This window comes from Symsagittifera roscoffensis, chromosome 2 (genome assembly GCF_963678635.1).
Source record: "Symsagittifera roscoffensis chromosome 2, txSymRosc1.1, whole genome shotgun sequence".
Classification (NCBI taxonomy): Eukaryota; Metazoa; Xenacoelomorpha; order Acoela; family Convolutidae; genus Symsagittifera; species Symsagittifera roscoffensis.
The window spans coordinates 53821941-53843830 of record NC_087063.1 but is presented as its reverse complement, the minus strand read 5'-3'; the positions used below and the strand labels follow the sequence as shown (position 1 = coordinate 53843830).

General features: G+C 38.8%; 1 protein-coding gene across 2 annotated transcripts in view; it reads left to right on the top strand.

The window, feature by feature from the left end:
• LOC134839138 (transcription factor Dp-1-like) overlaps positions 1–21890 on the top strand; it is a 367543-nt gene that overhangs the window by 337295 nt on the left and 8358 nt on the right. The window contains exons 2-10 of one of the 2 annotated variants that reach the window (XM_063854585.1): positions 7132–7193; positions 7405–7653; positions 7882–8051; positions 8176–8250; positions 8429–8568; positions 8802–8994; positions 9404–9547; positions 9622–9690; positions 9946–10137. In XM_063854585.1, coding sequence (XP_063710655.1) covers positions 7142–7193; positions 7405–7653; positions 7882–8051; positions 8176–8250; positions 8429–8568; positions 8802–8994; positions 9404–9547; positions 9622–9690; positions 9946–10137 — 1284 coding nt within the window. In that variant the 5' untranslated portion in view covers positions 7132–7141. Of the gene's footprint in view, positions 1–7131; positions 7194–7404; positions 7654–7872; positions 8052–8175; positions 8251–8428; positions 8569–8801; positions 8995–9403; positions 9548–9621; positions 9691–9945; positions 10138–21890 lie in introns of both variants that reach the window. The other variant, XM_063854584.1, reaches the window with a different exon arrangement.

Here is a 21890-nt window from a genome sequence, read left to right as displayed (position 1 = left end):
AGAACCGAACAAGAAATCTTTTGGGTTTAGATCTGCAAGATCAACTGGGTGTGGTGACTACCCAACTGAGGGCAGAACACGTTCAGCAGCTTGAAGTTAAGGATCAAGATCCGACCTCTGACTATTGGAGTTCTTTCTTCGCCAAGAAATATGCGCATGTGTTTAGTCGATTAGGAAGATCCAAAAACCACAAAGTGTTTACCAATTTTAAGTATCCTTTGGTACCGCGCCAAGTTAAAGGACGTAAAGTCCCGATTCATATCCAGGATCGACTCGCTAGTGAGATCAAACAGTTGGTAAGACAGGGTCACATTGAGAAACTGGATAAATGTACGACCGATTATTTCATTGCACCTATTGTACTGACAGTCAAGAAGGACGGCTCGATTAAACTTGCCTTAAACGCTAAACCGATGAATGCACAGATCTGGAAGAATAAATACCAGATGCCTAATTTTCATGAGCTTATTGATTCGGCAGCTCAATTAATCACTAAAGACGTACCTGGCAAGGTTTGGTTTACCTCATTAGACCTGAAATATGCTTTCAGCCAGTTACCGTTGTCATCAGTTACCAGTAGTCATTGTAATTTCAATATCTTGTGTGGGGATGCTACGGGGACCTATCGGCTTAAGACGGGGTTCTATGGGTTGACTGACATGCCGACCGAGTTTCAGAAGGTGATGGATTGTACCTTACAAGGACTGGAAGGAGTAATCTGTTACTTGGATGACATTCTAGTAGTCACAAAGGACATGTCCAAGAACATAATAGTTTGGTCGAGAAAGTGATGCAGCGACTCGATGCAGAAGGCTGGGCTTTGAAGTTCAGTAAGTGCGAATTCTCAGTAAACCAATTAACTTGGTTAGGTTATGTAATAAATGAGAACGGGTATTCTCCAAAATTTTCAAAGATTGACGCGATTCAATCACTTAAACCCCCCAAAACTTTGAAACAGCTTCGCTCGTTTATGGGGACGTTAAATCATCTACAACGATTTATACCTGACCTACATACTTAAACAGTTCATTTTCAAGAATCTTTAAAGGCATGTAACAAACAGTCTTTTCGATGGGGGGAGGAACAAGATAACGCCTTCAAGAGTATCATCAATCTGGTGGCTAAAATTCCCAAATTGTTCCATTATGACTTTTCAAAAAAGTCGTGTAAAATGTGACGCGAGTCATAACGGTTTAGGAGCATGCCTGGAACAGGAGATCGAGCCGGGAGTTTGGGCTCCAACTGTGTTTGCCTCGCGTTTTCTCAATAATGCTGAAACGAAGTATAGTACGAATGAACTTGAGTTGTTGGCGATTGTTTGGGCGTGCGAACATTTTCGCACGTATTTGATGGGCAATCGTTTTCAAGTATTAACCGACCACAAAGCCAATATTTCGGCACTGAGTGAAAACTATATTAACAAGTCCTACCAGTCGCGCCTTTCGCGTTGGGCGGACCGGTTGTTACCGTTTGATTTTGAAGTTATTCATGTCCCAGGGGTTACGTTAGGCATTGTGGACTATTTGTCTCGCTATCCAACCTTTTCAGCTCCAGCGTCGTCAATTTATGATGAGCTTTTTGTTGTAAAGTCTATTGAGTCTTTTAATTCGGCCTTGTCATTTATTAATTCATTCAAAATAGTTTGCTCGGACAATAAATTATGTTTCCCGTCGCAAGAGGTCGCTGTGCCTCTAACTCAGAAATCAAGTTGCTCTCTCGACCAATCAAATCACGTTATGCAAATTCGCGCATTCAGTCTCTCACCGAGTGAGGGCGTCGAGTTATGCTGTTCCAGCGTTGACCAATCAGAAACCGGTATGCTAATTAATAATTGTAGACCGGCTTCGCTGGCTTTGAATTATTGTCTCCGACCTGAATTGTTAAAAGATAGTCGCAACTCTTTCTTCTCATCTTTATTTCATTCACCAAAATTTCATTCATTAAACTTATCTCATAACTTATCTCATCATTCATCAACATCTCATTCATTCAACTTATCTCATAACTTTAACATGAATCCATCTCATTTTACTGTACAACCAGATACCGCTCCTCAACAAACTGGCGACGAACCACCTTCTCAACAAGCTCACCCTACTGACTTACAACTTTCACACAACTCGATGGAGGAACAAGCAGACCTCCTCTCATTTGTAGAAAATTTCACTTTGAGTTCCCCTAACTTTAGACGGCCGAGCCCACGCCCTACAGTAAGATCTCGTCAAGTAGGACGAATCTCTCGTCTGGATCAGGTCCGCCAACATAATCGGACCAGAGAGCGTGCGGCGAAGACCCGATTTGTTGCTGCCAGGACTGCCTCAAGAAAGGAGGGACACAGCCAACTCTTGGAGGCCATGAGGAGGTGCCGATTATCAAGACCGGGGAAAATTCATACTGCTGCTTAAGTTGGTGTGTTTGCCATCAACGGTGGAAAACCTATTATCTCAAAGTCCAAGAAAGAAATTGTGGGACTACAAGGGTTATTCGATGCCGATCTCTTAGCTGAGCTCACGGAGGAAGATCGATTTCTGGGCCCGATGAAACGGGCTATTAACAACAAAGACGTTACCAGTTTCAATAAACTCGGGACCTACATGGCTCAGTTTTGGCCCAAAGCAGCGGTGGTAAATAATTGTGTGATAATCGACAATAAACTGGCCATTCCAGAAGTTTTGAGGCAAGCCGTCCTCGCCCTCCTTCATCGGTCTCATCCGGGACAGGAGGCCATGATGTCAGCCTCAGAGTACATTTGGTGGCCGTTTTTGAACCGACAGATTGTCGATACCTGCGAGAAGTGCCGCGAATGCACATTGTATGGTAAGAACCTAAAGCCTGTTAAAACTTTTCATACCGCTCAATCTTTACCTCAGTTAACGGGGCCAAATCAGGAATTGCAGTTAGACTTTGCTGGTCCTATTTTGGATGACAAAGGTATGAAGATATTCCTTTTAGTAGCTATTGATCGCTTCTCGAAATATCCTTCCGTACTTAGTACAAAAACCACTGGGGCTAAAAAGGTTAAGAATTTTCTTGAATCTTATATCCGAATTCATGGTTTACCTCATTCTATTAGGACTGATCATGGTTCTGGGTTTAAAAACGATTTAGTACAACAATTTTGTTCTAGTAGAGGTATTAAACATATCCTTTCTCCCGTTGGGGACCATCGAGGTTCTGGTCTTGTTGAACGTACGATACAGACTATAAAACGCAAGTTGGGCACGGAGCAGCTTGATCCTAATTTTGATAATTTAAAGAAATACTCCATCGGATAATTGAAGACGTTCGCATGAGTAATCATTCTGTACTTAAGAAGTCGCCTTTTGAAATGTATTTCGGACGTAAGCCCAATACTGAATGGTCACAAGCTTTTCATAATATAGTTCATTTTGATACTTCAGCACAAAGACTTGAGCGCAACCTCTTAACACCGGATCAAATCGCTAGCCAGGACTACGGTCGTGATCGTGCCATGGTGGTGCCCAGAGGCAGCCTTAGTCCTCAGATTGCCCCGCGTTTCAACCCCATGTTCTCACTAGAGGGAAATATTGCTGAGAGTGAGCCTTACAAAGAGCTAGCGGATCTAACTCGGGCTGCTAACAATTGGACACAGCATAAAAGAAACCTTCCGCCGGATGGATTGAAAGCGGGTTCTCCAAGAGCTGTCGAGTCGCCATTCAGATTTGGCTCAGTCACTAAAAACAGGCCTCTCTAGTAAAACACTCTGCTTTGCTGAAGATCGTTCAGCTAACACGCACACGCCTCCAGGGGCTCAGGATAATGCTCGTCGTTTACCGACTCTTCAACCCCGTCGACAGTCCAAAACAAGTAAATTGGAAACTCTTCTTTTATCCGATCCTAACCGCGTGAAAGTGTTTCGAAAAATTATAGACCGTCAGTCTGGCAAACCTCTTTTTAAGCTTGCGAAATTCAAAATTACTCGCATCACTGATCACACGTATGTTACTGACAAGGGAAAAGTTTATCGAAAAAACCATGTTTGTCTTAAGCCTAACTTCAGTAATAACTTTTCAGCAACCCACAGCACACTAGGTGATCGTCTCCAAGCTTCAGGACCATCTTCACGAAGTAAGAAACCAGTTACACGTTCGTCTCATCCGACACTGCTTGAGAAACGTCCTGTAGACACTAGTGTGTCTCAACCGATGGTGCTGGATCTCACTAATGATTCGTCTAGTGAGAGTCCTTCTGGTCAAAACACTTTGCAGGCGGTTCGGAAATCTACCCCAATGGAGAAGCGACCACGGTTACATGACGATCTACTGCCAGTTTCGTTTGGCGACTCATCCACCCGGGGCCAGTCTCCAATGGATACTCATGTCTCTGTACCGCCCATCACTCAGCCCGTTGGCCCTGCAACCACTCCAATGGATACTCATGTCTCTCTACCGCCAATCACTCAGCCCGTTGACCCTGCAACCACGATTGCAGGTCCGCAGACTTTTTCACCCGACGACGTCGTTCCTGAGGGTCCAGTTCAACCCGCAAATAGCGCACACACAGAATTATATTAGTCGTACCCATCTCTTTCTCTCCCAGCTCAACCTGTAGTGCGTGATCAGGAGACTATAAGGACCTCATCTCGTAGTAAGAAGGCTACGCAATTCTTGGGCGACCCTTTACGACACTGTCAAATCGGTGGAAGAAAACACGTTACTGGAAAAGGAGGCTGACGACTTACCCTCAGAGTGTTTTACCATCTTCGCAGTCACCTAAACGACGGCCACTCATTCGGGACCGTTCTCATTTGGCTTCGCCGGAGGCGCCATTCTCCTCCTCACTTGATAAAACTCAAGACGGAAATTGATCGTTGTTGAGATATCACTTTCAAAACTTATATATGTATTCATTATTTTCTTCACCATGCATTTTTGCGGGATAGGTGCGCTATCTATATAATGCTATAGGGGTGCAGTTTGTTTATGATAAAAGAAAAAAAATTATTTAATTCATGCTCTTTTACCTCATTTAATTCATGCTCTTTTGCAGCCATGCAGCTGAATTATATACCAGTTGGTTCAAGGTCACCGGTTTGGCCTTATCGAGTGACACACTGTGTGCGTTCACTCTTATGTTATATACGTCGCTTGTTAGATGTAAATTTATTCAACCTACTGTTTACTGTTTCTTTTAGTCAGAGCTTGACTAACAAATATCTAAATCTAACCAAGAAACTAACAACTAATCAATCAATTCAATTTTACGAACAACCAAGTTTTGTCCTTTAAATCTCGGCAAATGTCAACGAGTACTATTACTAATCCCCAACCGTAACATAGATAATCACTTACGCTGATGACAATACTATACAAACATCAATAGTGCTGTCAAACAGCTTAACTCACAACCCTCACCTTAATACGCAGAATCGTACACTCTCGGTTGACAAACTGTGAGTAACCATTTTTAGAACAAGGAAAAAAGAGGTGAGTTATGACGAACACTTATCAATCAATGGTCACCCTGTTCCTCTCAAAATCGAGCCGACAAACTTTAGGGTTACTTTTGATAGCATGCTGTTTTCCTCAAGAACATCAGAAATTCCTACGCAAAACTACCGAAACGAAACATCATTATCAAATTGCTACCGAGTAATGATTGGGATGCTTCAAAGAATTACTGATTGTAGCATATGAGGCCATTGGGCTGAGATGCTATCAAAGTAGTTAGCCGTTTGTAGTCATCGTCAACACAAACCCGGTGCGACATTTCTTCGTGAGTCTACACACATTTTTCCAACGGTGGCATATCGCTATGGCGATGAATATGAAGGTACCTAGATGAATATAATCAAAATAACCTGTTTGAGTTCCCTATAAGCGTTGAAGAGCATTGATTGCGCTAATGTGTTCAGATCTATTCGCTACAGTAACAGCAAAGTAACTTAGCAAAAACACCGTAAGTTAAAAAGGTTGAACAAGGATCAAAAGGCGGTCGACTTATTTCTATTAAACTTCCATCTGGGCACATTAACCGTCTAAATTCATACTTGAGCTCCTACTTGAACCACAAAAGAAAAATGAATGTTTTTTGTGGCAAGCACTGTACAAGGACAGCAACAACTTCGCCAACTCTCGATAAATCACAAACATATCTCACAGAAGTGTTAGTAAGAAGACCACATTTAGGTTGCCGCATTTGCGCTCAGGTAACAGCGTAGCTCATATGATAACTAGGCCCCCTTCTGGGTTGCCTGCCAGAGAAAAAGGCCTTCACAGTGATCCGAAAACAAACCAATTGAAGCACTTGAGACAAACATTTACTGAAGATTGGTAATACAAACGGGCCTTGAACTGAAATATGGGGACAATATAGGGCGACAGGACGAAGAAACCAACCAAACGAACTTTTGGTTCATCTAAACAAAAGTGCTGAACAAGACCACTGATGTCACCTACCTAAAACCGTAATACAAATCACAACATAACGCAGCGACCAATCCGCGTGAACATCGCGTTAAATGCAGGGAACGAGCGTACATCAGTAAGTTTGGTGTTTTAAAACCAGTCTACTTTTTCCAAGTTGCACACTTTTGTGCGAAATTTTATAGAACAGCATTAGCTAACTATCCGCTTTAATCAAGCTAGCTTTTTGCTGTGTAGTATCAAAGAAGGAAGTATACGTTTAAGTGTTTCATTAAACATGGGATATATATTTCCGCTTTTAGAGGTTTTGTTTGCCGTTTTTGCAGTTGCTTGTCGTGGTCAAGTGGGTTAGGCACATCTCTCTTAACACGAGGGTCATGCGTTCGAATCCCGCTTCGGTCACGGCTGGAGGGGTCCCAGTGTCATCCGCCTCCTCAAGGTGGGACCGGCTGCGGCAAAATGGATGACATCTCCCCCTCCCCCACGGTTGGTCCTGCACTGAGCAGGCCGGGGGCAAATAAAAAAAAAAAAAAAAAAAAAGTGCGCCGTTGCCATTATCTCAAATTTCGTTGATTTTCATCAAAAAAATGCCAACGATTAAAGATTCTGTGATTTCAAAGAGGCTACAGGTCATGTAAGATTTTTTTAAGGATTAAATAGGAGAGAAACGTGATCGAGAAGGTCAATTATCGTCTCATTATAGCGCTATGCGAGCTCAATTGCATTTAATTTTTTTGAATTTTTCAGATCAGCTCATGGATAATAGCAATACAGATAGTTTGGGATCGGAACACAATGTCGATGATGGTATGGTTTATCTTTCTTTTGGTCGATGCTATCTTAAGCATAATTAATAATTTTCATGTCAAATCTTTAATTGCTGAAAATTTGGACCCATAGTGTATGCAAAATTACAACAGCGTTTTATAGGTAAAAAAAATGTGAGAATAGAGATGGCACTTGCCTATTGTTTGTATGTTTGAATGGAATAAAGTCAGTATATGATGTTCTGTTTCAGGCTTCTCCGAATTAACAACCAGAGCGGCTTCAACTTGCTTTTCGCATGAAGACAGACACTTGAACGGAAGCCCCTCTAATCCAATATCAACAATCAGTATCACTCAACCACAGCCTGTCGTTGTATCTCCTATATCATTACAAACACCATCTACTCATGCAATAGTCACAAATGGTGAAAAGCAGTCAAGGATTTACAAAGTAGTATCAAGTGCAGTTTCTTCTTCGGCGACATTCAGAGAAGCCACTGGTGAAGTTGAACAATCGAGGACCAAGTTATAAATTCGATTCCTATTTATATTTGGTGCTTTAAGGCGACTCTATTGTTGGAATTGAAGACAAAACGTTTTCATCTGTTTTGCCGTTAGTTATTGGCCGACAAAGTTAAAATTGAGTAATTAGGTTTTTCTTATTATTAGTAACTGAAATACTTTTTGTATTTGGTCCGCAATTGTTGAGTTTTACCAAGCTTCTTCAGTTTCTTCAAGTGTGACGTCTTCTGTAAACGGGAGAAAGATGGTAGGGAATGTGACCACAGCGAGGCAGTACAGGGTGCTAAATAGTGGCGCGGCTACTGCAAGGAACCAACTCCAGAGTAATTTGAACCAGTTCATTAAAGAAGCGGGATTGCAGACGTTCGCACAGGAAGTTAGTAGCTTTGAAACTTAGTGCGGACCAAGTACAATTGACTGAAATCTGATGACAAAGTTTTGCCTTTTGACTTACATGCAGAGTATGAGGTTTAATATAAGGTCGTATTTTAATTCTTCAGGGTGGCATTTACGAGAAAAGTGGAAGTTTGGCAGATCCGAAAGTGGGGCATCTAGTATCGAAGACCAAGGATGAGGTAAAAATTATAACTATCAACTCGATTACTGAATTTCAATAAATCATCGGCTTGTGTGGCGCATGGAATGCTTAGTTTTGATAGCAGTTTCTCACTTTGTCATTGAAAGACTTGTTTTACTCAATCAATTTTTTTAAATCACGAGTGACAGATACTCGCGCAGGTTTATGTGTTTCAGGTCAGTTCAAATGGCAGAAGTGGTTGTGAGAGTGTGAATGGTGAATCTAAAAAGGGGACGCCAGTTGGGGCAGGAGCTACGAAGGATAAGGACAGACTGAAGAGATTCGCAGAGGAGTTCGAGGAGGATCCGCGTTCTCTGTTAGTCACTAATTCATTCGTTTCTGATACAGTCACGCATCGTCGAAGTTATTTATTGGCAGATAAATTCTAATTAGTGCATAGAACTCAAAAAGAGACCTCATGTGAAAATATTTAGTATTTAAGTTTGAAGTCAAAATGTAGCCTACTGATTAGATGTTTTTCTGCAGTTGACGGGAAATCGAATGTAACTTTCACGAATCATTTGAATTTGTGATGAGAGTTCGTGTTAGGAAACAGATGCGGTTCAGTGGCACCTGGTCGCCGACTCCTTCCGACAGCAAGGGGAAGGGACTGAGACACTTCGCCATGAAGGTGTGTCAGAAGGTGCAACATAAGGGAGTGACCACTTACAACGAAGTGGCCGATGAACTGGTTTCGGAGTTATTCGGAAACCAAAAACTAGAGACACTTTCTTCCGAACAGGTAGGAAGATTTAGATACCCATGGACAAACAGTTAACCCAGAAAAAGTTTCTCGTGCAGGTGATAATCTCAAAGCTGAAGAACCACGGATAGATGTGACCTTTTCGCATATTTTTTCAATCGACAGTTGACTAATTCAAATCTAGAGCCCCTTTCTGAAATAGTGACTTTATAAAAGAGTCAACAAGTGTTACAAAGAAGAACAACTCTTATAAATTTCAACACTTGATCGATCAAATGTGGCGCGGTGCGTTGTTTTCTCAAAATACGATGTGACTTATTATCCGAAGTTAGATTTTTTTAAACTAGTCTCACAGCGATACGACTTAAATAAGAAAGGAAATATGTTTTTGTATAACTGACTAAATTAATAGAATTGCAGCTGAGCCAGATTTGTTTTTTTTTTGTAGCAGTATGATCAGAAGAATGTGCGCAGACGTGTGTATGATGCGCTCAATGTGCTGATGGCTCTGAACATTATCTCGAAGGACAAGAAAGAGATCAAGTGGATCGGATTGCCAACTAACTCAGCCCAGGAATTGAAGAATCTGGAGGTATTGAGGCATTCTGCTAAGCTCCCAGTTGAAATTTAGGAAGCAATTTCTTCCATGAGTGCTAATTGTTTTAGCTGGAAAGAGACCAAAGGCTTCAGAGGATCATGGAAAAAAAGACACAATTGCAAGAACTGATTTTACAGGTGAGATTACTCCGAATTATATATCTTATTGTTATGAGAGGAGACGGTAATATTTTTGATAGGCTGAACCCCAAAAATACATAGTATTGGCGAGCAAATTTTTTTTTGCTATCCTGGGGAGTCAGTATTAAACGAAGTCGTATTAAATGATTTGTTCATTTCTCTATTGTTGCTTCAATTTAATTTTATATCTTAAAATATATAGCCATGGTCTTGAAGATGATTCATTTTGTGTCCAAGACTTGACCTTTTTAGCACGTAGCCTTCAAGAACCTGGTGAAGCAAAACAAAGAGGAAGAGGCGGCCAATGGTGGCCAACCGCCTGACCCCAGCACAGTGATCAGACTACCTTTCATTGTGATCAATGCTAGTAGTGACACAGACATAGACTGCAGCATAGCTAGTGACAAAAGAGAGTACCTGTTCAATCTAGACAAACCATTTCAGGTCAGAACACCTTCAGTAGTCTTAAATTACCTGAAGTTGACATTCGGTTCAAGTGTCAATGAATTAATGAACGCGGTGAAGATGCTTATACACGTCATTTTGGTTTTCTTTTTTTATTAGTGTCTCAAAAGTTTTTCACGCTCAAATTTGATTTTTAGCGGTTTGAATTTTTTACAAGCGAAATGTAGTGTAACATTTCGAAATTTGTTTTTCTAACTCAAGTCGCAAATAAAAGTGCTGGTATATTTTAATTTGATCATTTTAAGCCTATTTAAGCATGAGCAATTTAATAGCATATGTTGTTGTTTTATTTTTGGCTAGTGTTAGGTCTTGAATGAAAAAACAGCTCATGTGAAAATGCATGGGATTTGTTTTTTGTTGTTTTTTTTTTGCGGCGCTTGGGAATCTTTTGATACTTTTCGCTGAAATTTCAATTTTTCTCTAGAAATACTTCCGTTTATCAAAAACTGGTACCAATGGCAAACCGGCTGATCTTCTATGTGCATGCATCTTTTGCTAGTCTCTTCATTTTACCCCACGTTCTACGGACTACGAAAGTTTCAGTAGGGGATTTTTGTTCTATTTGTTTTGAATTTTTTTTTCTTTTTCTCAAATATTAAATTGAGATGGCGGTTTCAATCAAAAGTACAAATTATGGGTATTTCGCTTTCTTTTTCCAGTGGTTATTCCCGAAATTCGATAGAAAAAGTTATGGCTTCATAACTCTGTTTTTTCCCTGTTTTTTTGAATAAAAATATGGCCTTAAACATATCCAATTTTTGAAATTTAGCCCGTTTTTTTGAAAAATACTTTTTTAAGACTGAAAGTTCTATCAAAGTAATATGCTGCTTAGCATTTTCCCGCGGAATCTAATTCAGTTTAATTTTTGCAGGAAAGTCAATATCGACTTCGGGAAATCCATTTTTTGAAATGTTTAACGTTTTTTTTAAAATTTTCATGATGTTTTCGAAAACTACTAGCTAAATCTGATAGGATTCAATCTAAAAGTGAGGGCATAGAGGTTTTTTTGATCTATAAAAGTCCGTTCACACGTTTAATTAGAAAAAAATAAATGGATAAAGAAAAATTCATCTTAAAAAATTCAATTTTAAAAATTTTCTGATCGTTTTTTAAAATCTTTTTCACTTTTTTCGAAAACTACCCAGCCAAATCTGAGACAAAGAATTTAATTGAAAGAGCGAGTAGTAGATTTCTCCTGTGATTAAGCAGCTAATACTCTACTTAAGCAGAGAAACAAGGGTCACGAGGCCTTGAGTGACACTGCTTATCATAAGGTCGAAGATTCAAATCCGGAACATTGAATTAGTTTTTTTGCTCGAATTTCGCTGCTATATTGGTGGCTAATGATAGTAAAATTTTAAGCGCTGGAGAAGTAGATATGAGAACGTAATACTCCTAGAATGTGATAGTACTAAGAACAAAGTAAGTAAATAAGTTTATTGTAAACTGACCAAATTAATAGAATCGCAACTGAGCCAGATTTTTTATGCAAGAAAAAACTTGAAATAGTTTTTTTTGCTCGGATTTGGCTGCTTATTGATGGCTAGCGTTAATAAAATTACAAGCGGTCGCGAAGGAGATGTGAGAACGTATAACTCCTAATATAAAAATTATTGTTCAATTTTTTTTCTCAAGGTGTATTTTAATCTTTTCCTTATTTACACAAGCATAGCTTGTGTTATAGTATGAACTTTTTTTTCACAACCTAAGTCGAAAATATTGTTGCGATGCAATTGTTTCGATAAAATGTGTTCATTTTGAAAGTTTTCATTTTGATGCAGCTATTAAGTACAGCCAATGCTATGGATATTAAACAGAGTATGATATTACAAATAGCACTTTAGCTTCAAGGTATCGTGGTTTTGTAGCGTTGAGGTGGGGAAGGACACCAGCAGCAAAATAAAAGGGTTCGAACTAGGGCAAGGTCGGATTTTTTCATGAACTTTTTCGTGTACTAGTTAGAATGCATCCGCTTTATAAATTGAGGCATACTAGTTGGTAAATTTCTTTTGAAATTGACTGGTACTGCTAATGCGTCATAATTGGCTTGCGCCACCAAGCAGCTATCTAGACTCATAATTGGCGTGCGTCATTTAAGAAATTTAGTAGACTCAAAGTTTTACTCATTCTGTTTTTTCCACTAGCGTTGTCGGTCATATCTTTGCTTGTGTATGCGAAATGCAACTTCGCCTCTGTGTTAAACTTGCGAAGCTAGTGTATTAGTACGAACCTTCTTTTTTCCACCCTAAGTCGCAAATATTGGTGCAGCACGTTTATGGCGTGGCACCCCAATAAGGTTGGGGCGCCTTTACAGTTTTTTGATAGCATGTGCTTTGATGTTCGAAAAGTAATAAATTAACGCAGTTGATCCATTTTTGATTTATCAAACGACCCGAAAAAAGCTATTTGTTTCTAACAACATTACTATAATAAAAATACGGTTATAGAAATTTTTGAACTCAATTTATCTTGCAATTTTTTTGAAATGCACTTTGTATACATAATGTGGCTTGATGCTTTGCGATTTGTTACTTGCAAAGTTAGTGTGGATGCCTTCAGTTTGTCATTTTCCAAATTAATAATTGCAAAGTTAAGTCTATCTGTATTTGGCGCTGAATCGCAAGGGAAATTTCTTAGCATATGTAGCTGCTTTATTTGTGAATAGTGTTTATCGGTTGTTAAGCTTGAGTGGCTGAGGGGGTAGTGCGTGAGACTCTAAATCTCTTGATTGCAGTTGGTCGCAGATTCGAAACCTACACGTAGCCGAATTTTTGCTAATTTGAGGCTTATTTATATTTATTCGTATTGCACTTTCTAGAGATGCTTTTTGACGTGTTCTTGCTAGTGTATTAAAAAAGCAGTTTTCTTTATTCACATTTTTATCGTTTGTTTGTGCGCTTAGAGTAAAGTGCAAAATGACCAAGTTATTAGCAAATTACTGAACAATTTTGGTTTATTTAGCACAAAATAAATCAGCATGAACTGTGATTTCTACCAAATCTGGCTAAAAGGCAAAATATCATGCCGGTTTGTCTCCGACACAGGAAGAATGAAGTTTTTCAATGATCAATCGAATCGCGGTTGGAAGGGAATTTATAGATATCATTCGAATAATTTTAATTTTGCGTGGTCCTGATTCTAAAGTTTTATTCTAGTTCGTGGCGTACCTTCAACCTTGAAGCTCAGCATCTACAAGGTGGCTCAGATACACTTCCGAAAATAGGACTTAATTCATCGCGAATTTTTTTTTTTAGCTGAACGGCGTAACAAAAATATGAAAAATTTGATAATGATGTTACAATAAGGTCTTCAAGCCGTCGGAAGATGATTCATGGCTGGGAGAAACTGATATACAAATTCTGGTTTATCTGTTCAAGTGTCAATTATAGAGACAGAAAAGTTAATCTTTTATCTGTTGTCTTTTATATGTTAATCAGTGATATATATCTGTTGTCTATTCACTAATCGATAACTTCAGTGCGATATCTCGAAAATCCGATGAGATACTATTATTTGCACTATTTTGATAGGAAAAGTTAGTCTAATAAAAAATCCTGCGCCGGCGTTTTTTCTATGTTTCTTAAACTTCAGCTGTGAGTTAAGGTCCGGGGTGGGCTTTTCATAGAGTAATTTCGGATAAGGACATCGTCTGTTCGTCATGCTCTTTGTTTTCGGCCGGATAGGTTCGTGCAACTCCTTAGTCTAATACCAATCCTAATCTTACTTTTATATTTCCTAATCTTAATCGATCTAGCGATATACTGGTTCACTGCTAAGTTAAAGGAGAGTTATGATAAGTTAATAATGAATTTTTTACAGCGAAGTATTTTAAAATATAATTTAAATAACTACCTTTAAACTGGATCTTGTTGATTTAGCGAGTGTAACTCAGTACGACTAAGACAAAAAAAGAAATTGTTATGTTGTTTGAACCGAAGTAAGCTATTTTTTTTCAAACAGAATTACAATAAAAAACTCGGTTTTAAAAATTTTGTAACTCAATATATCTCGCAATTTGCACAATTTATACATAATGTGGCTTTATGCCTTGCGATTTGGTATTTGCAAAGTTAGTGTGGATGCCTTAAGTTTGTTATTCGAAATTATTAATTGCAAAATTAAGTTTTTGTATTTGGTGCTAAATCGTATTGGCATATGTAGATGCTGTATCCGTGACTAGTGTTTGTCGCTTGTTCTTCTAGAGTGGCTAAGGGGATAGTGCGTGAAGTTCTAAATCTCTTGATTGCAATTGGTCACAGATTCGAATCCTACAGTAGCCGAGTTTTTGCTAATTTGAGGCTTATTTATATTTATTCGTATTGCACTTTCTAGAGATGCTTTTTGACGTGTTCTTGCTAGTGTATTAGAAAAGCAGTTTTCTTCATTCACATTTTTATCGTTTGTTTGTGCGCTTAGAGTAAAGTGCAAAATGACCAAGTTATTAGCAAATTACTGAACTATTTTGGTTTATTTAGCACAAAATAAATCAGCATGAACTGTGATTTCTACCAAATCTGGCTAAAAGGCAAAATATCATGCCGGTTTGTCTCCGACACAGGAAGAATGAAGTTTTTCAATGATCAATCGAATCGCGGTTGGAAGGGAATTTATAGATATCATTCGAATAATTTTAATTTTGCGTGGTCCTGATTCTAAAGTTTTATTCTAGTTCGTGGCGTACCTTCAACCTTGAAGCTCAGCATCTACAAGGTGGCTCAGATACACTTCCGAAAATAGGACTTAATTCGTCGCGAATTTTTTTTTTAGCTGAACGGCGTAACAAAAATATGAAAAATTTGATAATGATGTTACAATAAGGTCTTCAAGCCGTCGGAAGATGATTCATGGCTGGGAGAAACTGATATACAAATTCTGGTTTATCTGTTCAAGTGTCAATTATAGAGACAGAAAAGTTAATCTTTTATCTGTTGTCTTTTATATGTTAATCAGTGATATATATCTGTTGTCTATTCACTAATCGATAACTTCAGTGCGATATCTCGAAAATCCGATGAGATACTATTATTTGCACTATTTTGATAGGAAAAGTTAGTCTAATAAAAATCCTGCGCCGGCGTTTTTTCTATGTTTCTTAAACTTCAGCTGTGAGTTAAGGTCCGGGGTGGGCTTTTCATAGAGTAATTTCGGATAAGGACATCGTCTGTTCGTCATGCTCTTTGTTTTCGGCCAGATAGGTTCGTGCAACTCCTTAGTCTAATACCAATCCTAATCTTACTTTTATATTTCCTAATCTTAATCGATCTAGCGATATACTGGTTCACTGCTAAGTTAAAGGAGAGTTATGATAAGTTAATAATGAATTTTTTTACAGCGAAGTATTTTAAAATATAATTTAAATAACTACCTTTAAACTGGATCTTGTTGATTTAGCGAGTGTAACTCAGTACGACTAAGACAAAAAAAGAAATTGTTATGTTGTTTGAACCGAAGTAAGCTATTTTTTTTCAAACAGAATTACAATAAAAAACTCAGTTTTAAAAATTTTGTAACTCAATATATCTCGCAATATGCACAATTTATACATAATGTGGCTTTATGCCTTGCGATTTGGTATTTGCAAAGTTAGTGTGGATGCCTTAAGTTTGTTATTCGAAATTATTAATTGCAAAATTAAGTTTTTGTATTTGGTGCTAAATCGTATTGGCATATGTAGCTGCTGTATCCGTGACTAGTGTTTGTCGCTTGTTCTTCTAGAGTGGCTAAGGGGATAGTGCGTGAAGTTCTAAATCTCTTGATTGCAATTGGTCACAGATTCGAATCCTACAGTAGCCGAGTTTTTGCTAATTTGAGGCTTATTTATATTTATTCGTATTGCACTTTCTAGAGATGCTTTTTGACGTGTTCTTGCTAGTGTATTAGAAAAGCAGTTTTCTTTATTCACATTTTTATCGTTTGTTTGTGCGCTTAGAGTAAAGTGCAAAATGACCAAGTTATTAGCAAATTACTGAACTATTTTGGTTTATTTAGCACAAAATAAATCAGCATGAACTGTGATTTCTACCAAATCTGGCTAAAAGGCAAAATATCATGCCGGTTTGTCTCCGACACAGGAAGAATGAAGTTTTTCAATGATCAATCGAATCGCGGTTGGAAGGGAATTTATAGATATCATTCGAATAATTTTAATTTTGCGTGGTCCTGATTCTAAAGTTTTATTCTAGTTCGTGGCGTACCTTCAACCTTGAAGCTCAGCATCTACAAGGTGGCTCAGATACACTTCCGAAAATAGGACTTAATTCATCGCGAATTTTTTTTTTAGCTGAACGGCGTAACAAAAATATGAAAAATTTGATAATGATGTTACAATAAGGTCTTCAAGCCGTCGGAAGATGATTCATGGCTGGGAGAAACTGATATACAAATTCTGCTTTATCTGTTCAAGTGTCAATTATAGAGACAGAAAAGTTAATCTTTTATCTGTTGTCTTTTATATGTTAATCAGTGATATATATCTGTTGTCTATTCACTAATCGATAACTTCAGTGCGATATCTCGAAAATCCGATGAGATACTATTATTTGCACTATTTTGATAGGAAAAGTTAGTCTAATAAAAAATCCTGCGCCGGCGTTTTTTCTATGTTTCTTAAACTTCAGCTGTGAGTTAAGGTCCGGGGTGGGCTTTTCATAGAGTAATTTCGGATAAGGACATCGTCTGTTCGTCATGCTCTTTGTTTTCGGCCGGATAGGTTCGTGCAACTCCTTAGTCTAATACCAATCCTAATCTTACTTTTATATTTCCTAATCTTAATAGATCTAGCGATATACTGGTTCACTGCTAAGTTAAAGGAGAGTTATGATAACTTAATAATGAATTTTTTAGACCGAAGTATTTTAAAATATAATTTAAATAACTACCTTTAAACTGGTTCTTGTTGATTTAGCGATTGTAACTCAGTACGACTAAGACAAAAAAGAAATTGTTATGTTGTTTGAACCGAAGTAAGCTATTTTTTTTCAAACAGAATTACAATAAAAAACTCGGTTTTAAAAAATTTTGTAACTCAATATATCTCGCAATTTGCACAATTTATACATAATGTGGCTTTATGCCTTGCGATTTGGTATTTGCAAAGTTAGTGTGGATGCCTTAAGTTTGTTATTCGAAATTTTTAATTGCAAAATTAAGTTTTTGTATTTGGTGCTAAATCGTATTGGCATATGTAGCTGCTGTATCCGTGACTAGTGTTTGTCGCTTGTTCTTCTAGAGTGGCTAAGGGGATAGTGCGTGAAGTTCTAAATCTCTTGATTGCAATTGGTCACAGATTCGAATCCTACAGTAGCCGAGTTTTTGCTAATTCAGGGCTTTTTTCTTCTTTCTTGTTTAACTTGATATAGCTGCTTTTTGGTCGTGTTCTCGCAATTGTTTGAGAAGCGCAGCTTCGCCTCTGTGCTCACTTTGTTTTGCCAGTTTAGAACTCTTTTTGCATTTTCCTCGCTTGTTCGCGAAGCGCAGCGGTGTTAAACTTGGGAAAGCAATTTTTTGAAGTGGTTACTATTTTCAAACAACTTTGTTCGTAGAGCTCATCTCCTGGTCGCTTCTGTTGGAATTACGGTAACAGACTTTTTTTTATGGCGCAGAAGCTTTTTAAATATCCGTTTTCTTCTAAGTTGGCTCTCTATGTTGGTTGTAAGTTTTTCCTATTCGATTTGTTATTCTTTTTTTAGTGTCGGTGAACATAGGTAAGACTTTTATATGAGTGCTGATTTTTTACAGCAAAAGTGTTAAGATCACAAAAAAACGTAATCAAAAATTTTCAAAGAGTTTAATTTTCCTTCCCAGCGAAATTTAAAAAATACATCTAGACCCAGTTTTCTCAAATTGGTCTAAAAAAATTACCTTTTGACTCAAATTACGTATTAACCCAGTTCTCATAAAATGTTGCCGCTGTTCAAAGAGCTTTAAGGCCAATGATTTTTTTTCGAAGAAATTCGGAAGCTGAGATTTTTCTGTCGAAATGTTTTCGGTTTACTTGCGTTCATTGACTGTTATCCAACTTTCTGTTGGCTATGTTTTTTTTCGGCTTGATAAGTTTAGGCCTGTTTGCTATCGCTTTAGTGGCCCTCATATTGCGTCTTTGAGCGAAAACATTTTGTCTGTGTTTTGTGAGAGAGAGAGTGGACTTGACATTTCTTTAAAAGTTTTGAATCGACTATTTTTGGCCCGAAGTGTTTTTGCTCACCTCACGTTATTTTGGCTTCATCTATAGTTTTATGTTTACACGAGTGTAGCGGCGTAGTGTGATAGTACGATGCAACTTTTATTCTCAACCAATGTCGCAAAAAAATGCCACTTTTGTTGGCACTTTTGAATTTGTAGTAGGCTGCATTAGCAGTATTTTTACATGCGCTTTGATATTTGATTAATTTTAACCCAACGCAGTTGATGATTTTTTAATTCATCAATTGAACCGAAAAAAGCTAAATTTTTCATACAGCAGTATATTAAATCAAATACCATTTTGGAACTTCTCCAATTCGATAAACTTCGCGAGGTCTTTGAAATGTGTAATTGATTAAAAAAACTTGTTTTAATACGTTCTAATCTAGCGGTATCTGTCTATACTATATTTAAGTGCGTGTGACCCGTATCTCACCATGTTTCAGCTTATTAATTTTGCCTGTTAAAAAGAAGAATTTTTGCGCGGAAGAACGTTAACGTTTTAGCTATATCGTATATTGCAATGCTTAATAAATTTTTCGACCTTCCAGTTTAAGAATACTAGGCCGATTGAAAGGGATGGTAGGATGAGGGGGGCAGTGTAGTTTAGTCCAAAGGTTGGATTCATCTATCTATACATGATGTAACGGATGCTTTTCGTTTTAGCGTTTATTTCAAGTTTGAAATTACGAACCCCATAGTTGGGTGCTGTCAGGTTTGTCCCAGTGGTTGCAAAATTGGCCCCCAACTTTGAAAACCAAACTGGCTTAAGTATCCGAGAAATCACGTTGTTTTATGATGTTTTGAGATATTTGAATAGAAAAAAAAAATTCCAAAATTTTCCCAAAATTTGAAAATCCCAATCATATTGTTAGGTGCTATCAGAGTACTCTGAGGGGTTTCCAGTCTTGCCCCCAAATATGACTGCTCGAAACAGTTCCGAGATATGGCGGTTTTGTGACTTTTGGAAAGCTTACGAAATAAATTAGGTTTCATGAACTTAACAAAGTTTGAAATTCGCAACCCTTTAGCTGGGTGCTGTCACTTTACTCTCACGGGTTTTGGTTCTTGCCTCCAAAATTGTCTGCTCAAGACTTGAAAGTTTCCAAGGTATGTTGTTTTTACATTTTTCAATTTTTCTTCTTGGGTACACTCCTCAATTTCAGACCAACGGTAGCGACCACCATGGCGTGGTCTGAATTGACGAAGGTTTCCCAGAACGACCGATATTGGGAGGTTGAGTTCATCCATTTACTGCCTACGACAATATAGTCGATCTGGTTCATGGTCCGTCCGTCAGGACTCCAAGTTCCCAAGATATGTTGTACTTTATGATTTTTCAAAAAATTTTCAAAAGATTATATTCGAACAAAATTTCACTATGTTCGAATATCTTAACTCCATGGTGGGGTTCTGTCAAGGTAATCTCAGTTGCTTTTATCTGGATTTGTAATATAACTGCTCAGCGCTTCATAGTTTTCGAGAAATAGTCTTCTAATGATTTTTCTAAATTTACAAAGTGTTAAATTCAAAAAATTTCTTGAACTTTGAAACTCGACCTCTTGTTGGATTGATGTCAGGTTACTCTCAGCAGTTTCAAATATGGCCTAAATACGTATGATTATCAAAATTATCTAACCTCCATGTCTCGAACCTACGGCGGAGTGATGTCAATTTATTCTCATTGGTTGCAGAATAATCCCAACGTAAGTGCGTGTTTCTGTCGTCCCAGATCCAAACAGCCACCTGTGGATCCTTTTAGCTATCCGTTCATCCATCGAGCGTCCCCAACAAGTAATCAGTCTATCCAATTTCCTTCCTTCTATCGCTTCATCCATCTATCAAGCCATCCATCGATGTAGCCATCCATACAACAATACATCTAGCCATCCATTCGTCCAGCCTATCATCTAGCGATTCATTTAAGCAGCCATCCTTTCGTCAATCCAATCAGTCATCAGTTCATCCAACCAACCAGTCATCCATCCATTCATCCAAACAGTCAATTTTTCATAAATCGGCCCGTTAATTTAGCCATTCAGTTCAGTTCAGTAGCTTTTTCCACCTCGTATGAGGTTTTGGCGTCATTCGTGTAGAACTGCCCGCCACTGCTTTTGATCGCTAGCAATGATTTCCTGGTGATCTTTCCAGATCGCGTTGAAGACGCGACGGGAGACGTTGAGCGGTTTCATTAATTTTTCTGCTTTTTCATGAACCTCTCGTACGAAATTTTTACCCCACCTGGCGGTGTCTTCCAGCGTTGATCAGGTTTGGCCATGAATAGGATCTTGGGGTACCGACATGAATCCGTGCACAGAACATGCCCGAGGTATCTCCGCTTTGCGCCAGATGGTCTGCGAGAACGTCTCTACTCGATCGCTCTTTCGCAGGACCTCGGTGTTGGATACCCGGTGTTGCCAACTCGTTTTGTTGACTATACGAAGGAATTTCATATAGAATATGTCGAGCCTATGAATATCGGCTTGGAGTACGTTCCAAGTTTCACAAGCGTAAGAAGCAATTGTGAAGACACTGTCCTTCAGAATACGGATGGGATAATCTGACTACCAAGGTAGCAGAAATTGTTGGCGGTCTCGATTCCCACCCCTTTTGTCGATTGTACCGGATATATCAGCGGTTTTCATAAGCTTCGTTTTCTCTCAGTTTATATGTAGCTCGTGCTTTGCTGCCTCTTCTGACAGGAGAAAGGTCATCTGACTGAGGTTTTCTATGGAGTCTGCAATAATGGCGATATTATCGTCGAAGGCAACGTTTTCAAATGTATATTCTGATGACCAGATCACAACGACGAGTTTGTGTGATTCACGGTTTTGAGTATATGGTTTGCCGCAAGAAGGAAAAGAACAGGTGACAAGATCCCGCCCTGTCTTACTCCAGTGAGGACGAGGAAGCTGTCACTCTCGTCGTTGTAAGCCTTGATCTTGCAACTAGTGTGAAGGTACATGTTGCTGGGACATCGCCCGGTGTTTGCTGGGACATCAGCCAACCGGAGTAGTCTCCAGAGAGTCGGCCTGCAAATACTGTCAAAAGTAGCTGTGAAGTCAACGAAGCAGATGACAGTTGCTTTTTTTAACTCGTGTCGCTGCTCAAGTATTCGACGGCGGCTATAAATCTGATCGATACAGCCTCTAGCCGCCCGAAAACCTGCCTGACTCTGTCAGCGAAGAGTCGATTGTGCTGCGGTGTCTCTGGAGGACGATGCTCTCCAGTATCTTCTACGAGTTACACAACAAGGAGATCCCCCTGTAATTTTTGCACACTTTGACGTCGCCCTTCTTGTGAAGCGGGATCAGTTGGGAGATGCACCTCTATTTAGGATTGGGTTATCCACTTCAGATCTTCTCGAGAATACTCTGAAGCTTCTGCGCGAACGGTAGACCGGCGGCTTTAAGAACATCTGCCGGTAAGCTGTTAGGTCCACTGCCTTTGTTATTTTTCATCTGACTTAAAGTAGTCAAGACTTCCTCGACGGTGGGTGGTTCGTCGATGTCGTTTCAGTTACCAGGTGCACTGGTGTTGGTATGCACCAG